At 43.3% G+C, this 25340-nt stretch overlaps 1 protein-coding gene across 2 annotated transcripts in view; it reads right to left on the bottom strand.

Moving 5' to 3' along the window:
• The window catches only part of ccdc88b (coiled-coil domain containing 88B), a 66362-nt gene that overhangs the window by 7829 nt on the left and 33193 nt on the right, over positions 1–25340 (bottom strand). Inside the window, exons 17-22 of one of the 2 annotated variants that reach the window (XM_051649284.1) lie at positions 15461–15801; positions 14529–14655; positions 9503–9901; positions 9160–9321; positions 8269–8546; positions 60–203 (exon numbers count right to left, since the gene is read on the bottom strand). In XM_051649284.1, coding sequence (XP_051505244.1) covers positions 60–203; positions 8269–8546; positions 9160–9321; positions 9503–9901; positions 14529–14655; positions 15461–15801 — 1451 coding nt within the window. The remainder of the gene's footprint in view (positions 1–59; positions 204–8268; positions 8547–9159; positions 9322–9502; positions 9902–14528; positions 14656–15460; positions 15802–25340) is intronic. The other variant, XM_051649286.1, reaches the window with a different exon arrangement.

Genomic DNA, 25340 nt, shown 5'->3' with positions numbered 1-25340 from the left:
TTGCTTGACTGCAACTTTAACCCAGTATTATGGTCGCTTCAGTTACGACTTCTTCTCACCTTTCATTGTCCATTCTCAGTCTCTCCAGCTCCTTCTCGCTGTCCACTTGCCCTTGTATCACTCTCTTCATTTTCTCTCTCTCCACGCATATCGATTCTTCTGCCTCCTCCAGCTGAGCTTTTCGCTCCAACAGCCCCTTATATCTAGACAGCACAGCGTTTAGAGCATTTTACAAGCTTGAAATATAAGGTCATTAGCTAAACCGTAAATTACTTTTATTAAATGTACAATGTGTAGCAACATACTGTTCCTTATGGAGCAACAACTGACTGATAACATGTTCCATTATACTCTTTTTAGGCATAAAGCTTGTTTTCAGCCTCAGATAAAATTGTTGCAATATAATGATGTTGTATTCATCAATTTGCTGCCTTGTATTTTTCAAGTTAAACACAACATGAAGCGCCATTCACAACCTATTTTTCTTAAAGGAATATTCCGGGTTCAATACAAGTTAAGCTCAATCGACAGCATATTTGGTCAAATTTTGATTAACACAGAAATTAATTTTGACTTGTCCCTTCTTTTCTTTAAAAAAAGCAAAAAATCTGCACCAGGCGAGGACCAAGGGAAAGCTTTCTTGGAAGAATCATAATATTTTCTTGTTCCTGAACTTTGCGAACTTGACAAGAGAGAAACGCGATCGGTTTAGGGAATGCAAGAAACTCTTACACCAGTGGAAGATCACTTTTGCTCTGATGTTTCCGGCCAGACTGAGAATAAACACCAAGGACGGCAACAAAGTATTTACATGTCCCAATCAGGCAATGTCTTTTATTGAAACAATGGGTGAGTAACCATTGGGTGTTTTTCTTGTGAGTGGATTGACTCATTGTACATATTCTGGCTTTCGGAGGAAGCTGGGCACCATTTTTGTTTCCTTTTGCGTTGGCTCCGCCGAGTGGTTGGAGTTTGTTTTGTTTTGTGGATTAACACTTTTCCTTAAAGAAACTTTTGCATTGACGGATGATCACTTTTACAATGAACGGATGAATGCAAAATATCTACATGCCCACACAAAGGATGTCTTTTGTAAAGTTGGCGGACTGTGTAAATCATGGGATATACTTTTAATGCGGCCTCTGAATGAATTGACTCTTGACTATCCGAGGAACCGGGATGCGTGTTTCGTTTCCTTTTGTGCTGGTCCCACCTAGCGGTTGGAGCTTGTTTTGTTAAATAACACTACTTCGGGACAGTTATGGATGAATCTGTCAGTTCCTTGTGCTTATGCCTCCTGTTGGCTGGAGTATGATTTGTGGAGTATTTTTGTTAGACATTGGAATTATTATGTCATCTGCTGCACTCATCAGCTGGCTCACTGAAGATTCGTTTGTCTGACCGAGGAAACTGATCGGCTTTATATCGGCTGGAATTTGTTTTGTGAAGGAACACACCTTTGAGACAGTTCTGTGAATGAGTCTACACGTTCTTTGTGTTTATTCTGCCTATTGGCTGGGGTTTGTTTTACAAAATATTTTATGTTATGTAATTTTGCCTTACAAATTTGTGAGGCAAAATTGAGCAATCCGATGGCAAAGTTGTCGCGGGGGCTCTCGTAGGTGTACATGGGTCCTTGAGTTTAAAGGGATTGATGCCGGTTGGCGCTGTTGTGCGTGGGGTTAATGCGTACATTTTTCTTTTTTCTGTCTGTTTTGTTTGGGGGGAAGTTCAGAGTTTTATTTTGCATTAATGTTGAAATGTGGTCTTCATAATTTTGTTTTTGGCACACAATTTATTTTTTCTATTATATCAAAATGTCAAATGTTAATATGAGTGTACTATCTCTCTCTCCATGTGGAATGTGAATGGGTTATCTCTCTCCATGTGGAATGTGAATGGGTTATCTCTCTCCATGTGGAATGTGAATGAGTTGGGGCACCCCATAAAAAGAAGGAAGGTTATTTCTTTTCTTAAACGTAAGAAATATGATAGTGTTTCTTCAAGAAATGCATCTTTCCCCACAGGAAGCTGAAAAAATTGGGAAGATATGGGGTGGACATGTTTTCTTTAGTGTTGGCTTAAGTAAGAGCAAGGGAGTCATTATATTGGTAAATAAACATTTACAATTCAAATGTCTCAAACAGTTTAATGATTAATTAGGGAGAGTCATTATTGTTTTAGGAGAAATTCAGGGGCAAAGTCTGATTATTAGCTAATATTTACGCACCTAACGCTGATGATCAGGGCTTTTTTATAGATCTTGAAGGGATGTTGCAAGCCGCTGGCTCCCCTTATGTTATAATTTTTGGAGGAGACTTTAATCTTTTGATGAACTCAGTCCTTGATCATAATGAAGCAAAAGTGTGTAAACCCCCTAGAGCAACACTGACGCTTCACAGGATGTGTAAAAATCTTGGTCTTACAGATATTTTGAGACTTTTGAACCCTTTTGAATCTCTGGTACAGACTATAATTTTTTTTCATCAGTCCATAAGATTTATTCTAGAATAGATTTTTTATATATTATATCCAAATCCCTCATTTCATCTATTGTTGATTGCTCAATTGGAAACATTTTAGTCTCAGATCACGCCCTGGTGAGTTTAGAGGTGTTGCCACATATAGAGAAAAAGAAATCATATAGTTGGTGCCTTAATGTATCCCTTTTGCAAAATCCTGAATTCCAACAAATGCTAAAGACTGAAATCAGTGTTTATATGGAGACCAACTGGTCTTCAGTATCTTCTGTGGGTGTGGCTTGGGAGGCACTTAAGGCAGTTCTTAAGGGTCGGATCATACAGTATGCCTCATTCATCAAAAAATCCAAATCACGAGAACTCGTGGAGTTGGAAGGGAATATTAAAAGTGCCGAGGCAGAGCTGAAGTGCCGTATGTCATCTGATGGCCTCAGAGAATTGACCCGATTGAAATACAGATATAATACTATTTTGTCACGGAAAGTGGAGTTTTGGTTATTCAGGGCAAGACAGTCATACTTTGAGTCGGGGGACAAAGCAGGGAAGCTTTTGTCTAGATATATAAAGCAGAGAGAGTCTCTTTCTACCATTCCCTCAGTGAAATATGCTGGTGGTGAAATATTTACTTCAGCCATTGATATTAATAATGCCTTTAAAGTGTTCTATCTTGATCTTTATAGCTCCACGTCTTCGTCTACTGATGAAGATATTAGAAACTTTGTGAAACCATTAGATCTCCCTAAACTGACGACTGAGCAAAAAAACGCTCTTGATTCTGAGATAACCTTGGAGGAGCTTGACGAGGTAATTAAGTCCCTACCTACTGGCAAGGCTCCGGGGCCAGATGGTTTTGCCACAGACTTTTTTAGATCCTATGCTACAGAACTGACTCCAATTTTGTTAGAAATTTATACTGAATCATTAAAGAATGGAAAGCTTCCTCCAACCATGACACAAGCCCAGATCAGTCTGATTCTTAAAAAGGACAAAGATCCAAGTGAGTGTAAAAGTTACCATCCAATTGCCCTGATCCAACTAATGTAAAAATGTTGTCAAAAATTTTGGCTAACCGATTAAGTAAGGTTATGACATCTCTTATACATATAGATCAGGTGGGGTTTATTCGGGGCCGTAGCTCTTCTGATAACATTAGGTGTTTCATCAATATCATGTGGTCAGTGACGAATGATCAATCTCCAGTCGCTACCATCTCACTTGATGCCAAAGAGGTGTTTGATATGGTAGAATGGGATTATCTTTTTAAGATTTTGGAAATGTATGGGTTCGGGAGTTCATATACTGGTTGGATTAAGTTACTTTATAAACACCCTGTAGCAGTGGTACAAACAAATGGATTAATTTCAGATTATTTTACTCTGAATAGGGGCACTCGGTAAGGTTACCCTCTTTCCCCATTATTGTTCTGTCTTGCTCTGGAACCATTAGCAGCCGCAATAAGAAAGGAGGATGATTTTTCAGGGGTGATTGCGGGAGGTGTGGCGCATAAGCTTCTGCTTTATGCAGATGATATTTTATTATTTGTCTCTGACCCCACTAGATCTATGCCTTACCTCCGCAGAATTATTAATTCCTTTTCCAAGTTCTCAGGATACAAAGTCAATTGGTCTAAATCCGAAGCTTTGGCTTTGACAGTGTACTGTCCAGTAACGGCCTTCCAGCCGGGTGCCTTCCAGTGGCCCAAACAGGGCATTAAGTATTTGGGAATTTTATTCCCAGCAGAGTTGTCTGATTTAGTCAGAGTTAATTCTGATCTCTTAATAAAAAGGTTTTCGAATGATGTGGACAGGTGGGCTTCATTACACTTATCAATGATTGGGAAGGTTAATGTAATTAAAATGAATTGTATTCCAGAAATCAACTACCTGCTACAGTCTCTCCCTATAGATGTCCCCCTCTCTTATTTCAAGCAATTTGATAGCATAGCGAAGTCCTTTATTTGGAATGGTAAGCGTGCCAGATTAAATTTCAATAAGTTACACAGGCCGATTGACAAAGGTGGGCTAGGCCTACCCAAGATTTTGTTTTATTATTATGCATTCGGTCTCAGACATTTGACTCATTGGTTGCTTCCACCTGAGAGAGCCCCTCCCTGGTTTCTTATTGAACAAGAAGTTCTTGCCCCTGTTTCTCCATTGCAAAGCCTTTCGATCAAACTAACCGGAGAAGTTAAGTCACACCCCGTTATTTCGCATTTGCACGTGGTTTGGACTAAAGTGTCCAGAGTGTTTAATTCGGACATTTATTTAAGTGTTGCCTCAAGCATATGGCTGAACCCTAAATTACATATTAATAAGTCCCCTTTCTGTTGGTCAGAGTGGATTGGGAGGGGGGTTGCTACACTCGGTGACCTATATGAGAGTGGAGTACTGAGATCTTTTGATAATTTGGTTCAACATTTTAAGATTCCTAGATCCAAGTTCTTTAGGTTTTTACAGCTGCACCACCTGCTCTGTACTGTTTTTGGGAATGGTGTACACCCCCCTAAAGTGGCAGATACTTTGGAAATGGTGATTGCTGCTTATGGGAAAGGTCATGAAGCTTCTGTGTATTGCTCCCTGTTAATTCAGAGTCTGGGGGACAGAGCTTCGTCTTCTCTCAAGAGATTATGGGAGAAAGATTTAAACTTGGTATTGGAGGAGGGAGAGTGGGCTACGATCCTAAAAAGCATCAGGTCTGCATCTAGAGATGTAAGGATCCGTCTGATGCAATTTAAGATTTTGCATCAGTTCTACTGGACCCCCTCTAGATTGTATAGGCTTGGTCTTAAAGACTCACCCACCTGCTGGTGATGCCAGTCAGAAGACGGGGACACAACCCATGTTTTTTGGGGTTGTATTAAGATTCAGGAATTTTGGTTGAGGATCCAGCATTTTGTGTGTGACGTACTGGACACTCAGTTTTCATTTTGCCCCAGACTTTGTATTTTGGGTGATGGAGGGGTCCTGAATATAGGAGATAAATATATGAAAAGCTGGGTCCTAACCAGCATGATGATTGGCAGACAGCTATTCCTTAGGGGTTGGAAGTCAACTGATGCACCCTCATTTCTTGAGTGGTGCACCGAGTTGGGTAAAGTGGCAGCTTTTGAGGAGATGACTTCCATACGGCTGGGGAACCTGTCGAGTTATGGCAGAAAATAGGGCAGTTATTTGTCTCATTTGGAGAGGTCCTAGTGTGGGGCAGTGGAGGGAGACAAATTTTATTTTTATTTTTTTAATTTAATTTTTTTTCCCTTAATGTTGAACTTTGTCTTTTTTTTGTGTACTTATGTACTTCTGTTTGTGTGTGTTTTTATATGTGGGTATTTAGTTATTTTATATTTGTGGTGGGGGGGGTGGGGGGGGTGTTATAAAGGGTTATAAGTTGATTCCTAATGCATAATTTTGTGGTTACATTTATTTTTGTCTGTCTTGGAATCAATAAAAAATGTTAATAAAAAAAAAAAAAATCGAGGTTACAGTGAGGCACTTACAATAAAAGTGAATGGGGCCAAATTTTTGGAGGGTTTTAAGTAGAGGTCAACCAATAGTGGATTTTGCAGATACTGATAACTAAGGTTGTTGAAAAGGCCAATAACCGATTAATCCACTGATACTTTTTAAATTAAATTCAAAGAATGTTAAAAATTACTATACTATAACAGGCACAGAGATAGAGGCTACAATAGTCCAACATGAACAAAATCCCAGATTCAGTTTATTCAACCAAAATCACAATCGATAAAAAAATATATATGAAGATTTGATGCATAATGTGGTACTTTTAACTGTAAACAACACAAAACTCTTATTTTAAAATGAAGAGACTTGGTTTTTATAGCCTATATATTAACCAGATGAAGAGTTTGAATATTTCACCAGATGAGGTTTAAAGCTACACTTTGTAAGATTTTTTTGTTAGAAATGAACAAAATTTTCATTAATGAGCAAGTACACAAACAATCAGTCTTCCAAACCATGTTTTTGCCTCATGCCAATTCACTATGGTAAGCCTATAATAATGATTTATATTTTAGAACTGTCGGGACGACTTTGGCGGGAAATCGCATACTTCCATCATTCGTCCATGCGTGTTTACATCATGTCCGTAAATAAAGAAAATAAGGTCCAGCTACTACAGCACGTGTATGTGTGATAGGTGAGGTAGTAGTTTGAAGCTGAAATCTTGTAGACAACCGAACGACATTGACCATTCAAAAAGGAAACCCTCTGGGGAATCAACCGTTTTCAAAATAAAGAAACCTCAACTGAGAAGAGCAGCAATCAAAAATGCAAAGCGTCAGAGTTCGGAATAAAACATGAAAAAACACTGGATTGGCTTTTCAGAGGTGGCGACAACTCAAGAGATCTTAAAGGATTTCAAACTGACCCAGAGATGGAGTTTTTCTTGCTGGATAGGTAAGATATTTTATTGGACCGATAGTTAGCCAGTTAGCTCTCTTTGCGCAGTAGTTCATTAGATAGCGTTAGCCACTCTAATGGGGCATTTTATTCTACTTTATATTTTATTTATATATATTTTATGCTGGTAACAATGCCAATCTCTAAACTAGTAACTACCTTGGTCTATTTGCCTGCTAACTAGGTTATAATAGTTTGATTTTATCTGATATGACTAGCAATCATTATGTCAAATGTCATTGTTGCATAACTTTTGTAAAGCTATTTATTTCAAAACAACTGTTTTCAATAAGTAAATAAAACAGCGGAAGATATGCTACTTACCTGTTTATTAGACATATTTTTGGATATCCGTCTTTTTCTTCCTTTCATTACTTATTTATTTTTTGAGGGGAGGGGGCGACTTTTGATGTCATTAGTGACATTCACTCTGATAAGATGATCATCTGTAACCATGGTTACTCCTCAAACCATCAGATTCATCCGCGCAGAGGAGCAGTCGAAGCACAACTTGTGTAATTACCAAAACAATGTTCCTCCGCAAACAACTTGCAGTTTTATGCTTCAACCGCTAGAGGACCAAAGTTACATAGTGTAGCTTTAATGAGGAATAAGGTTTATTATTATTCACAAGATATGAAGTTGGAGACAATGTAGGTGCTGATAAGACATGTTTCCATATAGTCACATTTTTCTTTGCATGCCTTCACTTCAATTTAGATTACTTGATTATCTATTCAAAATAGCACCAGCCACAGAGGAACATGGAGGAAGAGTAAAAAAAGTATCGTCAACTATCGATCTATCAACTATAGATTTTTGCAGATAACCGATTGTTCCAAATAGCAGCTATTGGCACTGATTCATCTGTAAAACCGATACGTCGGTCTACCTCTAATTTAAAGGGAGAAATGTGAAGCTAATAGTTTTATAAAAACACTTTAATTAATTATTCTGTTAAAACTCATGTATTAACTGAGCTGTAGTTGTTTACTAAATTGTAATTTTTATAGTGTTTTAGGGTTTGTTGACATCGTCATGACAACGAAGTTGTAAAATTAGCTATAAATTCACACAGAAAAGGTTTGTGAGTGATTTTATCACACTAAAATCATGTTAACACTCATATTGTTTATGTCTTGTGACTATATTTTTGAAACAGTGAGTATTTTAATATTTACAGACTAGCCCCACTTCCATTGTAAGTGCCTCAATGAAACCCAGATTTTTGAGGGGCAGGTCATAATAATTTTTTTTGGTAATCAATATTATGCCACAAATACTGTCGATTGAGCTGAACTTGTATTGAACCTGGAATATTCCTTTAATGTAAGCAGACAGCTTCAATTTCACTTGAAGCACTGTACCTGGTCTCAACATCTTTATACTGAGCTTCTAGACTGCGACTGCTACTTTTCAGCTGACTGTGTTTGATCAGCAAATCTTCAAGCTCCGCCTCCTGTCTTTGCTGTAGAGTCGTTAATCTCTCGTGATCCCGCATTAAAGCCTCCAGACGCACCACTGACTCCTCCTTCTCCTTGAGCCACACCCTTGACTCTGCCTCCAGAGCTGCACAGCGAACTTCGCTCTCATTGCAACGAGCCAAAACTGACGCATGTTCGGAACTCAGAGATGCCTGTTCCACCTGAGAGAGAAAAATGATGGAAAGGAAATACCTGGACGGCCGGTCTGACATCACTTTATCCCCGGATGTGCAGTCATTATTCAGAAATATCAGACAGCTGGATGCCAGGATTGACCAATCCGAATTGAATGTTTCAGAGAAATTAATTTACAGTTATTGCAGCATACATTTTTTAAATGAACTTTTAAATGGCTACTTACCAAATAAGTAAATACACGGACATAAAATATTGTTTTGAGAGACAAATTATTTTATTATCTTACTTAGAGACAAAACGAGTGTTGCCGAAGACAACGGTCATTATTCAGAAATATCACCATGAATGCTGTGATTGACCAGTCAGAATCAAGTATTCCAGAGAGCCGTGTAATAAAATGAGAAAGTGTGGTCAGAGAGGTGTTAATAATGAGTGTATAAAAAGCCTGTAAAATTTCAAATTGTGTGGTTTTATGCTCTGTCAACAGTATGATTGAAACCCTTGAATGCCCACCTATTATCAATGCACAACTAATACAGATTTAAACAAATGTCATTTTCTAAAATACATTGCCCTTTTGTTCAGCGGCAAGAGTCCATTTTGAGATAAGAAACCTACACTCAATTACGCACTCACCTGTAGTTTGGTGTTGAGGGCCTGTAATTTAGCACAGTTCTCTTGCAGCGAGATGGAGTGGCGCTGCTGGGTGTCAAACTGCTCTCGAAGTTGAGTGCAGACTGACTGAGACTGAGTGAGCTGAGACAGCAACACCTCCCGCTCGCGCTGCAGAACTGCATTCTGGGATACAACCACAGACGCAGAATTCAGTGAGCGAATCTGAAGTTATTATCCGTTCATTCAAAATGCAATCCAATCCTCTGGACAGCGTTAATAATATTTAATTAAAGACATTTGGTAGCCCTGTGGGGCCAAAAATGTAATGACATTTCAAGGGGTATTATTCTGCATTTTATCTCACCTCCCTTTCTGTATTTATCAGTCTCTGATTCAAGGCCTCCTGGCTTCCTGTGGCAGGCTCTGGTGTTGTCGGAGGTTGTTTGTTCCCTGTGTTGTTTGAGTCTTCTGCTGTACTGAGAGAGTCTGTGGGCCCAGAGCCCTGGTTGTGGTTAACCTTATCTCCAAAACCGACAGTGGACTCCTCAGGGCCTCCAGCCAGCGGTAGAGACTGTCTGTTTGATACAGTATCTTCTGTCCTCTGTGTGTGAGAGTCAGTTGGACATGAAGTGACCTCTGGACTAGATCTGTGCTGTTGTGTAGCTGCCATTTCAAGCTTGGTCTGCAACTCCTCAAGTGTGTGTTTCAGCTGTGTAACTTGATTGATTAACTCCTGGGACTGGACTCTCTCATTAGCCAGATCCTGGTTGTGAGTGGGATATCAAAGTTAGACAACTGCTGTATCTTACTAGCTTCATCCAGAAACAACCAATCATCTCATAATGAGATACTGTAGTTGAGTGCAGGCAAGATGGAGGACAAGTTTAAAGATATATTTCACCCAAAAATGAAAATTCTCTCATCATTTACTCACCCTCATGCCATCCCAGATGTGTATGACTTTCTTTCTTCTGCTTAACACAAATGAAGATTTTTAGAGAATATTTCAGTTCTGTAGGTCCATACAATGCAAGTGAATGGTGGCCAAAACTTTGAAGCTCCAAAAAGAATACAAAGGGAGCATAAAAGTACTCCATAAGCTCCAGTGGTTTAATCCATGTCTTCAGAAGAGATATGATAGGTGTGGTTGAGAAACAGATAAGTCATTTTTTACCATAAATCACCACTTTCACTTTCTGAAAGTGAAAGTGGAGATTTATAATAAAAAAAGATTTATTTCTCACCCAAAGTGATTGCATCACTTCTGAAGATATGGATTTAACCACTGAAGTCATATTGATTACTTTTGTGCTGTCTTTTTTGTGATTTTTGGAGCATCAAAGCTCTGGCCACCATTTACTTGCATTAAAAGGACCTACAGGGTTGAGATATTCTTCTAAAAATCTTTGTCTGTGTTCATCAGAAGAAAGAAAGTCATATACATCAGGGTTTCTGTTAGCCGGTAATTACCAGTTTTTGACTGTTAAAATATTCTAATGTCGGCATTATAAATATTAATGATCTTTATCATGACGATACATTTGCTTCTTTTTCTTATTTATCGGAAAAATACAGCCTTCCTAAAACTCACTTCTATTGATATCTTCAGGTTCGGGAATTTGTAAAAAATACATTCCCGCATTTCCCTCAGGCGCTACTTAAGCAAGAAATTGATAGGGTATTGGAAGTTAAAGTGTCCATTAAAGGGGCTGTCTCCCATATTTACAACATAATTTCTTCAATCATAGTGTTGTCAGCATCTGCACCTCTTTCGAAAATAAAGAAGATTTGGGAGTCAGATCTTAATTAAAAAATTTTCATATGAGGAATGGTCAAAGGCTCTCTGTCGTATACATTCCTACTCTACTGGTGCCCTTCATTCATTAATACATTTAAGTTTTTACACCGAATCTTTTGGTCAAAGACAAAACTGATCAAATGAAACCCTGATCTAGATCCTACATGTGACAGATGTCATTGAGCTCAAGCCACTTTAATTCATACTTTTTGGCATTGCACAGCACTGAACTCTTTTTGGAATGCTATTTTCAAGTCTTTTTCTGATATATTTAATTTAACTATTGAACCTTGTTCTTTAGTGGCATTATTTGGCTTTTCTCCCCTAAACATACCTTTGTCTTTGCTGCAATCAAACGCTATGTCCATCTGCTTGATAATTACTAAAAGGCTTATTCTGCTGAATTGGAAATAGCCTCCACCACCCCATTACTGTCACTGGGTGCATGACTATGCTTGGCAACACTGAAATTTTTTTTAGCATTTGGCAACCATTTATATCATACTTTAAGGAGCAACAAAACTGAATATCAATATTTTATTTACCCATCCCTCCTTAATCACATGAACCTTGGTGCCCCTTTCCCTCACCCCTGGTTTACTGATTAATGGCGTGCACAAGAGAAACTGCATTTTTATTTTACTATTATTTTCAGTTGAGGTGTTATTTATTTATTTTTATTTATTTATTTTGATATTGTTGCATTTATTGCACTTTATATTTGATATTTGCTTTTTGTTTTTTTTCTGTCTGTTTGTCCTGTTGTAAACACATATCTTCCAGTGACTTTTTGTTTGAGAATAAGCAATATCTCTGTAGAAATGTCATGTACATGTTTATTTCACAATGTTTTTGTCACGGATTGAGAGGCTCAGGACCCAAACGCAGAGTGAAAAATAAAGGTTTATTAAATACAAAAATAAAACACAAAAATCCAACATAAAACTACCACGAGGGGGAAAAATAAACAAACTACCCTGAAGGGGAAAAACGAGACAGACTGGACCGAAACAGGAACCAGGTGGGGAAAACAGGACCGACAGGAAAGACTGAACACACAAGCAAGACCGACTGGAAACACTAGCACACAAGACTGGAAACAAGGCGAACTGGCACTGGACAGCAAACACGAGGAGACTAAAATAGGGAGAGAAATCAAACGGGTTAACAGGACAGATGAGGCAAATTAACTAATAATATGCAAACAAGGAGGCAGGGTATGACATAAGACAGAGAGACACGTGGCGATACAGAAACAAAACAAAGCCACGTGCTCTCACAAGACACAGACACTCGAATGGCATGAGCGCACATCGCCAAGACAATAAGGTAATAAATACACCCATGCCAACCGACAAACAAGATGAGAGAATGCATAGCAAAGCCAAACAAAGTGATGCCACACATTCTCACACTAAACGAAACCTGAGCGTACATCGTGAGGCAAACGCCACGCGATGCACGCAACAGACGACAAAAACAAGACAGGACACTTGTGCGAGAGTTCAGCCACACACAAACCCGAAATCTCAGACTGAAGTGACCGAACCTCAGCACAACGTGAAGACATCTCGCAACCCGGGTGCACAACGCAACGCGAGCGCATGTTCACGAGAGGCAAACTATTGACGTGAGTGCATGCTGCCAAGATGACATAAGCGCGATGCACCCACGTCAATAACAGACAGACATGGAGCACAAGTGTCCAGATCCCGACACAGATCAAAAACGAACCAGACAGGAAGTCAGGATCCAGACACCATACTCCAGACATTAAACAAGACAGACCGAAGAGTGCACGGCAGGGAATACAACCGAAACCGCGTGCTCACACAAAGACAGACAACGAAACACAAGACAGACATGGGACGATGACGCCACGGTCCTGTCAGACAAAAACCCAAACTGACAGAATGACAGGACCGTGACAGTTTTTTTTTTTTTTTTTTAAAGCAACAATAAAAAGAGTTTAACTAAAAATATCCTAATGTCCAACAAATTCAAAAATTGTCAGACACAATGTCCGGTGAAAATATTAGTACTATGCGTCAGCAACCCCTTTTACTGATGCCACAAGTGTACAGTGTGATGCCATGCATTGATAACAGCGCTTCATTGTCACGGAGGTTTCAACTTTCCCAAAGATTGCGGAGCTCTAATCCATGACTATCCCGCACACTAACATAAGCAGTTTGAATGTTGAAACATAAGCCCCACTGTTGAATGTTTTTTAAAATTTGATGCTAATTCCATGACGAATGTAAAAAAAAAAAAAATTATGAAAAAAGCAGTAATGATGAACAAACGTTTATTAACGTTTAGTTGACTTGAATGTGTCATAAATTAGCCTGTATTGCATTATTATGCATAGTCGCATTTACATTGCAAAATAAACACTGAAATGAGATGACTGGATTTTTTCCAATTTGTCCAGAAATCATTTTCATTTCGGACCCGTTCACCAGCACCAAAATTTCTTAGCGTAAACTCTGATAAACATCTGGGATGGCATGAGGGTGAGTAAATGATGAGAGAATTTTCATTTTTGAGTGAACTATCCCTTTTACTACTACACTCTCAGCTTCCCATATAAGGGCTGCCCTGAGAACACAAATTGACTGTCACAAAATGACTGACAGGCAGAAATCGCCTCAAAGTAATCTGATTGGCTGAAGAATCTGACCATCTTTTTGTTGCTGTTTACAGAGAGTAGTGCTGTCACAAGAGACAGTGTGATATTTCAGGCACCTATTTCAGTTACATGTGGTAACTACAGGCTTTTCTTCTGTGTGCTATTCTGTAAAAAATTACTTACAGCACCTTTAAATACAGTACTGTGCAAAAGTCTTAAGCACATAAGATGTTTCACAAAAGCATTTGTCTTAAGATGGTTATTTATATCTTCGGCTTTAGTGTGTCAATAGGAAATATAAATGTTAGACTCCCAAACATTACTTTTGCAAATAGAAGAGATTAGGATAGAAGAACAGGGAGCCCTGCAGCAGATGTCATGGCCCCAACAGAGCCCCTCACTGAACATCGTGTCAGTCTGAGATTACATACAGAGACAGAAGCAATTGAGACAGCCTAAATAGATAGAAGAATGGTGGTGAATTCTCCAAGAAGCTTGGAACATCCTATCTGCCAACAACCAAGAAAAACTGGTGCTGTTTTAAAGGCAAAGGTGGTCACACCAAATATTGATTTAGCTTTTTTTATATGTTTACTGGACTTTGTATGACATTAAGTGATAAATGAAAACTATTCATGTAATTATTTTTGAAGACATCCTCACTATGCAACATTTTTCACAAGTGCCTATAACTTTTTCACAGTACTGTATACCAAGATGCATTTTAAGCACAGCCAACTAAGGAGATATGGTCTAATTGAGTTGAGGGTTTTCAGATAAGAAAACAAATAGAGAACAATTCCTGGTTGAAAAACATTATACACAGTGGCCTATTTCAGTAGTATTCAGCTCCATGGGACCTCCAGGCAAACATAATTGCAAAACTAAGGTGTACTGCAGAGCTGTAGTAATTGCCTTTATGATTCAGACCTTACACAAACACATTGATACTGCACAGACCTTTGTTAGAGAGTCAATCTGGGTCTTGCTCTCAGCGTTGAGTGTACTGAACTGCTGATTTTCCTTCTGCAGCTCCTCTAACTGTACACATGTCTCTTTGAGCAGAGAAAGCTCCTGACCCAACTGTCTGTAGGCAGATATAGTGATTGATATACATGATGTTCTTATATGCATGATGCTATTTGTTTCACACGATAAGAAAACCTAAACATGTGTAAGACCTCAGTGTTCTATAATAAAGGTTTGGTTTAAAAAAGTTAGCTCACCCAAAAATAAAAATTCTGTCATTATTATGTACATACTCTCATGACTTTCTTCCATGGAATACAAAAAAGAGACGCAGCTCTTTTCCATAGAATGAAAGCATGTGGTGACCAGGGACTACAAAGATCCCAACAGGACCAAAAAGCACTATAAAAGTAGTTCATACGACTCATGCGTTGTATTCCAAAACCTCAGCTGCCATATAGTAGCTTTGCTTGAAGAACAAAAAGAAATATAAGTTAAACACTGAACGTCTTGCGTTCGGTTACAAGGTACGCAAGAACCAATGCCTTTTGGTGTCACTGACATAAATGCTTGCGCAACATCGCAAGTTTGAATATGCATAACCACAAATGGGATTATAGGGGTACATGATCGGTAAATAACAGTTAAAATTTCATCCCGTTCCTCACACAAACCTGGTGTATGGCTTCAGAAGATTTGGAATATAGCGCCCAAGTGATACTGGCTAATTTAATTGTACTTTCATGTGTGTTTTTTTGGAGCTTGACACCCTCTGGTCACTCTATGCTTTCTATTTATGGGAAAAAGCAGTGGAAACATTTGTATTTTTTTTTCCACATAAGAATGAATATCAGATTAGAATGGTATGAGTGTGAACTAACAATTTCAGAGCAAAAGTGCAGCTCTGCTGTATTGTTCGGTACCTGTTTTGTGCCTCTAGGCTGCAGGCTCTTTGGTTTCCGTGCTCTAGTGCAGAGGTCGTGCTCTCCAGTTGCTGTCTGAGTCTGGCCATCTCTCGTTCTTTTTGTCTTTGCTCACGCCGTTGGCTGTCCAGTTCTGCCTGACACACCTCCTTCTCCTGCTCCAATCGAGTGACTTCCAGCAGAGCTTCTTCCCGCCCTCTGGTCAGAGACTCCGCCTCCAGGCTAGAGTCACGCAGTTCAGCTTCCAACTCTTCTTCGTGCCGCTTGGCAGACTCCAAGCTCCGTCCCAGTCTTTCGAGGTCGGCTTTAAGGTTTTGGTTGATCAACTCCAATTGATCACCCTTTGAGTCAGAATTTTTTTGTCGCTTTCAGTCAACATGTAAAATAAAAAAATCTCTTTTCTCCAAATTTAGAGGCTAATTATCAACTACAAGTATATATGAGTGGTGCTTGCCCATGGAAACCTCAGTGCCACATTGCTAAGGTGTTTTGAGTGGTTGTTAACATGTTTCTATGTTTTGGGTGGTTGCTAGTTGGTTGATAGGGTGTTCTGGGTGATTTCTAGGTGGTTGCTTACAGGCCCAAGTCAAAAGAGCCCACCGTGATTTTCTGGGCCCTTGATAGGGCTCAGGGCCCTACTTCAATGTAAATCTATGGGACATTTTTCCTGCTTTATTGTCCACAAGGCAAAAATTATAAGTCTGATTAAAGTAATTGCACACCTCTCCTCAACTAGCCACAAGCCGATTTCAGGTATCATTCAAGTCTGTTGCACAAACAGAGCAGGATGAGTTATGCATCAAAGTTTAAAATGAAGGGTTGGGGGTTGAAAAATGTGATGCTTGCTTAGCAATGCCTTAAAAGGATAGTTTACCCAAAAATGAAAATGTTCTCATTTACTCACACTCATGCCATCCCAGATGTGTATGACTTACTTTCTTCTGCTGAACACAAACAAAGATTTTTAGAAGAATATCTCTGCTCTGTAGGTTCATTCAGTGGAAGTGAATGGTGGCCAAAATTCTGAAGCTCCAAATAGCACATAAAGAGGGCATAAAAGTAATCCATAAGACTCCAGTGGTTAAAACTATATCTTCAGAAGCAATATGATAAGTGTGCGTGAGAAACAGATCAATATTTAAGTCCTTTTTTACTATAAATTCTCCTCCCTGCCCAGTAGTTGGTGATATGGATGAAAAATGTGAATCACCAAAAACAAAAGAAGAACTCTTAGGAGAGAAGAGAGTGAAAGTGAAAGTGGAGATTTATAGTAAACAAATATTGATCTGTTTCTCACCTGCACTTATCATATTGCTTCTCAAGACATAGATTAAACCACTGGAGTTGTGTGGATTACTTTTAAGATGCCTTCATGTGCTTTTTGGAGGTTCAAAGTTCTGGTCACCATTCACTTACATTGTATGGAACAACAGAGCTGAGATATTCTTCTAAAAATCTTCATTTGTGTTCAGCAGAAGAAAGAAATTCATACACATCTGGCATGGCATGAGGGTGAGTAAATGATGAGAGAATTTTCATTTTTGGGTGAAATCGTCATGGTTACTGGTGTAACCTCCGTTCCCTGATGGAGGGAACGAGACGTTGTGTCGATGTAGTGACACTAGGGGTCACTCTTGGGAGCCCAAGACACCTCTGGTCTTTGATAAAAGGCCAATGAAAATTGGCGAGTGGTATTTGCATGCCACTCCCCGGACATACGGGTATAAAAGGAGCTGGTATGCAACCACTCATTCAGGTTTTATGCTGAGGAGCCGATATAAGGTCCGGCCATTTCAGCGGGTAGTTCAGCGTTGTGGCAGGAGGGACACAACGTCTCATTCCCTCCATCAGGGAACGGAGGTTACACCAGTAACCATGACATTCCCTATCTGTCACTCACTCGATGTTGTGTCGATGTAGTGACACTAGGGGTCCCTATATGAAACGCCACAACTGGCTGAACTGTGTTACGTGAACTGGCGGTGTGTGGTGGGCAGACTGCTGTGTGCCTCATAGCCAGCACACCAGGTTGACACGTAACCTCCCCCAACATAGTTATGAGTGTCGAATGGCCCTTTTTGGGGACAAGTCGACTACCCAAAGATAGAGACAGGCTTAACCCAGTCGTGGCCTCTTTTCCCCTTCTCTTTTTCCACTCCCTAAAAAGGAAGGGGGATTATCCAACTGGGCCGCCAGGTCTAGTCGGGGGGTGTTCCTCCCAAGGGGAAGACACCGCGGAGACCACACCTCGCCCAAAGAGAGGGGGGGATATTTAAGTAGAAGAATACTTCATACGGTCTTTCCAACCATGTGGAGAGCCTTCAAGGTAGATCCTGCCCAATGGGGGAGGAGTTACTACAAACATGGAGACTGGGGCAGAGGGGCCCAAGGAAGACGCAGTTTGCCAGCAGGGAAACAAACTAGCGGAAGATATATATCACATGGGGTTTGCCTTACAGGGAACCGCCACATGCGGAGCACCTACACCAGATCAGGGCTCTTAGTTAGCGCGTGTACTGGGCCAGCAGAGAGTCTCTCCAAACACTCGACTGCCACAGGGCTCGGAGGAAGTTAACCAGGGAACAAAGTTTGTGAACACTACTGGGAATTAATGCCGCACGTCTTCAGCTCCAAGGGAGGTGGATGGCGCTATGTGCAAGTGATACACCCGGCCAGCTATCCCGGGCTTATCCGCTTATGTTGCGTGCCAATACCTGGGACGAAACCGGTTCCACCCGGAGGTTGCAGAACCTTGCACAGGTGTTGGGTGTTGCCCAGCCTGCTGCTCTGCAAATGTCTGTTAGAGAGGCACCCCTGGCCAGGGCCCAGGGAGCCGCTACACCCCTGGTAGAATGGGCTGGTAGCCCTACTGGGGGCGGCATGTCCTAGGCGACATATGCCATAGTTATGGCATCAATGAGCCAGTGGGTGATCCTCTGCTTGGAGACAGTGCTTCCTTTCCGCTGTGCACCAAAGCAAACAAAGAGCTGCTCAGAGATTCTAAAGCTCTGTGTCTGATCCAAATAGATGCGTAAAGCGTGCACCGGACACAACGATGACAGGGCTGAGTCTGCCTCCTCCTGGGGCAGCACTTGCAGGTTCACCACCTGGTCCCTAAAGGGGTGGTGGGAACCTTGGGCACATAGCCCGGTCAGGGTCTCAGGATCATGTGAGAGTAACCTGGACCGAACTCCAGGCACGTTTTGCTGACAGAGAATGCTTGCAGGTCACCTACCCTCTTGATGGAAGTGAGCGCAGTCAGGAGGGCAGTCTTCAAGGAGAGTGCCTTAAGCTCGGCTGACTGCAAAGGCTCAAAGGGGGCTCTCTGTAGACCCTGAAGAACTACAGAGGTCCGATGAGGGAACAAGGCACGGTCTGGAGGGATTCAGCCTCCTGGCACCTCTTAGGAACCTGATGATCAGGTCGTGCTTCCCTAAGGACTTACCGTTGACTGTGTCGTGGTGTGCTGCTATGGCAGCAATGTACACCTTCAAGGTGGAAGGGGACAGCCTCCCTTCCAGCCTCTCCAGCAGGAAGGAAAGCACTGATCTGACTGTGCATCTCTGGGGGTCTTCCCGACGGGAAGAACACCACTTAGCGAACAGATGCCACTTAAAGGCATAGAGGCGCCTCATAGAGGGGGCCCTAGCCTGAGTGATTGTGTCTACCACTGCAGGTCCCATCCAGGGGCCAGACATGGAGATTCCAAAGGTCTGGGCGCGGGTGCCAGATGGTGCCCCGTCCCTGAGAAAGAAGGTCCTTCCTCAGGGGAATTCACCAGGGGGGAGCTGTCCCGAGGAGCGTGAGGTCCGAGCACCACGTCTGGGTGGGCCAGTAGGGTGCTACCAGGACGACCTGCTCCTCATCCTCCCTGACCTTGCACAGGGTCTGTGCAAGCAGGCTCACGGGGGAAGCGCATATTTGTGCATGCCAGGGGGCCAGCTGTGTGCCAGTGCGCCTATGCCGAGGGGGGCCTCGGTCAGGGCGTACCAGAGCGGGCAGTGGGGAGGATTCTTGAGAGGTGAACAGGTCCACCTGTGCCTGTCGAATCGACTCCAAATCAGATGGACCACCTGAGGGTGGAGTCTCCACTCTCCCCTTAGGGTAACCTGTCGTGACAGCGCGTCCGCTGTAGTGTTGAGGTTGCCCGGGATGTGAGTGGCTTGCAGCGACTTGAAGTGCTGCTGACTCCAGAGGAGGAGACGGCGGGCAAGTTGTGACATACAACGAGAGCACAAACCGCCTTGGCGGTTGACATATGCTACCATTGTCATGTTGTCTGTCTGAACTAACACATGCTTGCCCTGGATCAACAGCCGAAACCTCCGCAGGGCGAGCAGAATTGCCAACAACTTGTGGCAATTGATGTGCCAATGCAGTCGCGGACCCGTCCAGAGGCCGGCGACTGCATGCCCATTGCAAACAGCGCCCCAGCCCATTTTGGAGGCATCTGTCGTGACCACGACGCGTCTTGGGACCAGTTCTAGAGGAACACCTACCCGTAGAAATGAGAGGTCAGTCCAAGGGCTGAAAAGACGGTGACAGACTGGCGTGATGACCACACGACGTGTCCCGTGGCGCCATGCCCATCTCTGGACTCGAGTCTGGAGCCAGTGCTGAAGCGTCCTCATGTGCATCAACCCGAGCGGGGTGGCCACCACCAAGGATGCCATATGCCCCAGGAGCCTCTGAAAAAGTTTCAGTGGAACCGCTGTTTTCTGTTTGAATGCCTTCAAACAGGCCAGTACCGACTGGGCGCGCTCGTTCGTAAGGTGTGCCGTCAAGGAGACTGAGTCAAACTCCAAACCGAGAAAAGAGATGCTCTGAACCAGGAGGAGCTTGCTCTTTTCCTAGTTGACCCGAAGCCCTAGTCGGCTGAGGTGTGAGAGCACCAGGTCCCTGTGTGCGCACAACATGTCTCGAGAATGAGCTAGGATTAGCCAGTCATCAAGATAGTTGAGAACGCGAATGCCTACCTCCCTTAACGGGGCAAGGGCAGCCTTTGCGACCTTCGTAAAGACGCGAGGAGACAGGGACAGGCCGAAAGGGAGGACTTTGTACTGATACGCCTGACTCTAGGACGCAAACCGCAGGAAGGGTCTGTGTCGAGGAAGGATCGAGACGTGGAAGTACGCATCCTTCAGGTCTACCGCCGCGAACCAATCTTTATGCCAGACGCTCGCCAGAATGCGTTTTTGCGTCAGCATCTTGAACGGGGTCTGTGTAAATCCTAGTTCAGAACTCACAGGTCCAAGATTGGCCTCAACCCCTTGAAAAAAAAACCTTCTTCATCTCGGCTGGAGGGACAGGTTCTATCGAGCCCTTCCGAAGGAGGGTAGCAATCTCCACGCAAGGTAGCAGCGTTTTCGTCTTTCGCCAAGGTGAAGTGGACACCGCTGAACCTGGGCGGATGCCCGGCGAAGTGAATCGCGCAACCGAGTCGGACAGTCCGGACCAGCCCTCGCGATAGATTGGAAAGCGCAAGCCATGCGTCCAAGTTCCGCGCAAGGGGGACCAAAGGAACAACGTCATTGGACGTACCGGCAGGTGGGGCCTCACGGCGGGGCGGAGCTCAAGGTGCCACACCACGTCGTGGCCGTGCCGAGTCTAAGGACATCGAAGCACTTACCTGGCTCCTTGTGACCACCCCCGGAACAGCCTGGGACGGGAGAGGAAAAGGCCTGTCCTCGTGACCTGTGGAGATTGTCACATCGGGGGCGGATTTTTGCCACAGCTGGGCGCTCAGGAGCAGGAGACCACCACTGGAGCGCCAAACCTGCCAAATAGAGTGGTGGACGGTGGTCGTGATGATGGCTGTGCACACCGGATACGTGACCCAGGGAACAAGGAAACCGCTCTTGCTGAGCTCTTGAGTACTGCAGCCACTTGGGCATGCAGCACAATTAAATGCAAGAGGTAACAAAAAGATGGAGATCTGCTTACCAGCTCCAGAGCAGCGGGTTTCATTGTCCCTGGGTCGCCCATCTCAAGGGTGCTTTGAAGCCTTTCACGGGTTCTGGGCGGCCACGAGACGTGTGGCGTCTGCTTCCTGCGGTGGGCTCCACACCGGGGCCGGGCCGAAGGGGCGGGCTGCGGCAGAGCCGGTGCAGTCACCGCAGGGGGACGCCCTTGGCGATGAGTAGATGGGGTGCGGGATCTTGAGCCGCGCCGGGGCAGGATATGCCGGCTAGCATCCATCTACTGCTCTACCATCAAAAACTGCTGGGCAAAGTCCTCGGCGGTGTCACAAAATAGGCCCACCTGGAAATGGTGGCAGCAAGGAATCATGTCTTGTCGGCCTCACCCATCTCTACCAAGTTGAGCCAAAAGGTGGCACTCCTGGACCACTAGTGTGGCCATTGTCCGCCCAAGGGTCCGCGCCATGACCTCCGTCGCTTGGAGAGCAAGGTCGGTCGCCGAGGCAGTTCCTGCATCAATCCCGGGGTGGAACTACCCTCATGCAGTTCCTTTACCGCCTTGGTGGACTTGCAGGAGAGCCATGGCGTGCAGGGCGGAGGTGGCTTGTCCAGCAGCACCGTAGGCCTTGGCCGTCAGAGATGATGTAAACCTACAGGCCTTGGACGGGGGCTTTGGGCACCCGCGCCAGGTGGCACCGGGGGATTGCCGAATGGCCCTTGGCCGCCCCACCATCGAGGGTAGTGAGGGCAGGGAAGCTGAAAAGATCGGGACCGGGCAGTAAAAAGTGCCTCCCGCGACCTTGTCAGCTCTTCATGCACTTCTGGGAAGAAAGGAACGGGGGCGGGGGTGGCTTTGAGCGGCGCCGCGAGCCCAGGAACCAATCACCGAGCCGCGAGGGTTCAGGGAAGAGCAGTGAGTTCCACTCTAGCCGACGTTCGCGGCTGCTCGGGAAAGCATGTCGTCATCTCCGCGTCAGCCTGTGACTGGGAGATCGACCCCGAAGGGAGGATCCCAGCTGAGGCTTCAGACTGGACTCCAAATAAGAGGTCGAACTCGCCGTGAGACGAGCCGGTGGACTCATCTGGAAGCCCGATCCGGGCAGACGAGCGTGCTGGGGAATGGGAAGTCCACGGGGGGATACCCAGCGGAGGCGGTCCCATTGGGGTCCCCAAATCGCCCCCAGCGCTAGCCGCGCTGGCCTCATACCCGTGGGTAAAAGGACCGAGGCAGGAGCCTCTGGGGTGGCTTGCTTTCTTACAAAGGCGAGCCGCGACCGCAATGTTGCCATGGACATATTCTCGCAATGAGAACTTGACCAACCACGAACGCTGTCTACGTGTGAGCAGTGCCCAGACACGAAAGACAGTGATCATGACCGTCAGAAGGCGAGAGATAACGAGCGCAACCAGGAATAACACACAATCGGAAAAGCATCTTTAAAAAGACGCGTCTTTAAAAAGACGTTCCGTGTGTGCCGCTCTTTTAGAGAAATATACTCTTTTAGAGAAATATACTCTTTTATTTCTGCCGAAGCACCCAGGGGCATTCTCTGCAGCGCACCAGTGCAGAGGAGGGAGAAGCCGCTGAAATGCGCCGTCAGATCCAGCAGAGGTGAATGAACAGTAGTATTCAGCTCAGTGAGCATGACCGTTCGGCTTCGAAGAGAAAATCTGAATGAGTGGTTGCATACCAGCTCCTTTTATACCCGTATGTCCGGGGGAGTGGCATGTGTTGGGCCTCATGTATTCAGATAGAAGACAAAGGCAGGCCTAACACAGTCGTAAAAACCTAACTCAAGCCCCCACATTCCAAGTCGTAAATTATACTGATAAAAATCTGCTAAAAATCAAACAAAGGGAGTCCAAAACAGACTACAAATCCCATGAAGCCTTGCTCACTAAAGGATCGAACTCTCAACTCCTATTGGATGAGGCACACAACAGAGCGTCCCTCAAACATGACATCATCAGGAGTTGAAAAATGCTTCCAGGATTTGCTTCCAGCAACTTTGTTCGTCCTGTATAGACGCAGTTCATCGCTGCTCTCAGGTGCAACCTTGTGGCACAAGGAAGTAATGTCCAACTTGAAACTGTGGCCATACAGTCTCCATCTCGCTGGACGAGTTGAGATTACTCTGTGTTCAACCGAACACTCTAACGGATCCGAAGGAGACCGCCGAGCAATTCGCATCTTCATCCGTTTGCCTACAGAAGTGAAGAGATTAAAGATTTCTCTTCCATCTTCAATCAAGTCGAAATTTCTGAGTTCTCCGCCAGCCTGCCGAGAATCAACAGCCGTACCGCCCGCCGACAGAGCTAGGAAACGGCCTCCCGTCATCACCCAAGCCTCAAGGAACCGGGTCAGAGTTAAAGGACGGAGGAAAACACATTCTACCTGTGTCCTCATGCAATTCAAGTAAGACGTTTACGTCTGGGCAGAGATAGAATATTATAGTGTGTTATTCTTGTGTTTCAAGGTTTTTGCTTGTACATTTTACGGACCGCCATGTCCGCTCATTATTAATACTCAGGGTATTAATTATCACAAATTTGTTTTGCTGTATTGTGGTCCAACCAAATTGGACTGTTGTGCAATTTCGCCATCGCGGGTGAGACAGGTAAACTGAGTTCATCCATTAAAGAGTCAAAGTACACGGGACTGTTTACGAGCCATCCACCGCGTCTCTGAGCGATGAACTAACAGCTGCTTTCTCTCCCACGATCGCAAAATCGGCTTTAGGGCCGTCACTTCTCTCTCTCTCGTACTAACCACACACACACACACACACACACACACACACATACACGCACGTGACCCCTCACAGACATTCTGGCACACATTTTTGGCTCCTAGATAGCTTAATGCTAAAGCCCAGCTTTGTCCCTAAGCTATCGTACAAGCGGATACACGCGGTAACTGGTAGATGCCATTGACTGTTTTCTCGCTGCCCCCATTCGCGGTCATATTCCCTAGCCAGAAGTCTCGCGTGACATACTCTCCACGAGAGTCACGTCTGCCATTTTGTGTGCGTCCCTCCTTACACACACACACACATACACACACACTGTCACACACACACCTTATGTGTTATAGGATTATTTTTATTTCCATATCTAATCATATCACTGTTTAGTTTGTAGTTGTAAGTTGTAAGTTTATTGACTGCATTGTATTAATTATTAATTGATATTACTGCATAATTAAACTTCGTTTATATTACAAAGAGAAGTGTTTTGGTTTGTTTTGCATATGCCTGTGTCATGCTGACAGGATGTCAGTGCTCGGATTCAAACCTTCATTCATTGTTTTTTTTCCCCGAAAATCGATATTCTTCGGATGTCGATTTTCCTAAGAAAACAATCTAATATTGAGACTGTTTTACTATTTGGTTATTAGTCCCTGATTCCAGGGTGGTGCCCCGTCAATGTTAATCCTTATTAATATTCTATTGATTTTTGATAATTGATAATTATCTTTGATGTTTGTTGAATTTGAGTGATCAATAAGCTAGTGTTAATTTTAATTAATGTTTCATCGATGTTAATAATTAACGATTATCTTTGTTGATTTAAATGATTAAAAAAGCTAACATTGATTCTCATCAATGTTCTTTTGATTTTAATAATTAATAATTATCTTTGATAATTATTAATTATTGCTAATAACCAAACTTGCTCCTAAACGTAGCACACTACATTTACTGGAGCCCCATATGAGGTTTTAATGAGTTAGATTCAATTAATTAATTTAAATATTAATTAATAACTAAAGAAATAATTATTAATTATTTCTGATAGTAACACTGATCTAAACAACCAGTAAAGCCCTACACATGCAAATACCACTCGCCAATTTTCATTGGCCTTTTATCAAAGACCAGAGGTGTCTCGGGCTCCCAAGAGTGATCCCTAGTGTCACTACATCGACACAACGTCAAGTGAGTGACAGATAGGGAAATTCC

This window comes from Myxocyprinus asiaticus, chromosome 22 (genome assembly GCF_019703515.2).
Source record: "Myxocyprinus asiaticus isolate MX2 ecotype Aquarium Trade chromosome 22, UBuf_Myxa_2, whole genome shotgun sequence".
Classification (NCBI taxonomy): domain Eukaryota; kingdom Metazoa; phylum Chordata; class Actinopteri; order Cypriniformes; family Catostomidae; genus Myxocyprinus; species Myxocyprinus asiaticus.
The sequence above is the reverse complement of the archived record's forward strand: the minus strand, read 5'-3'. Positions and strand labels throughout refer to the sequence as shown.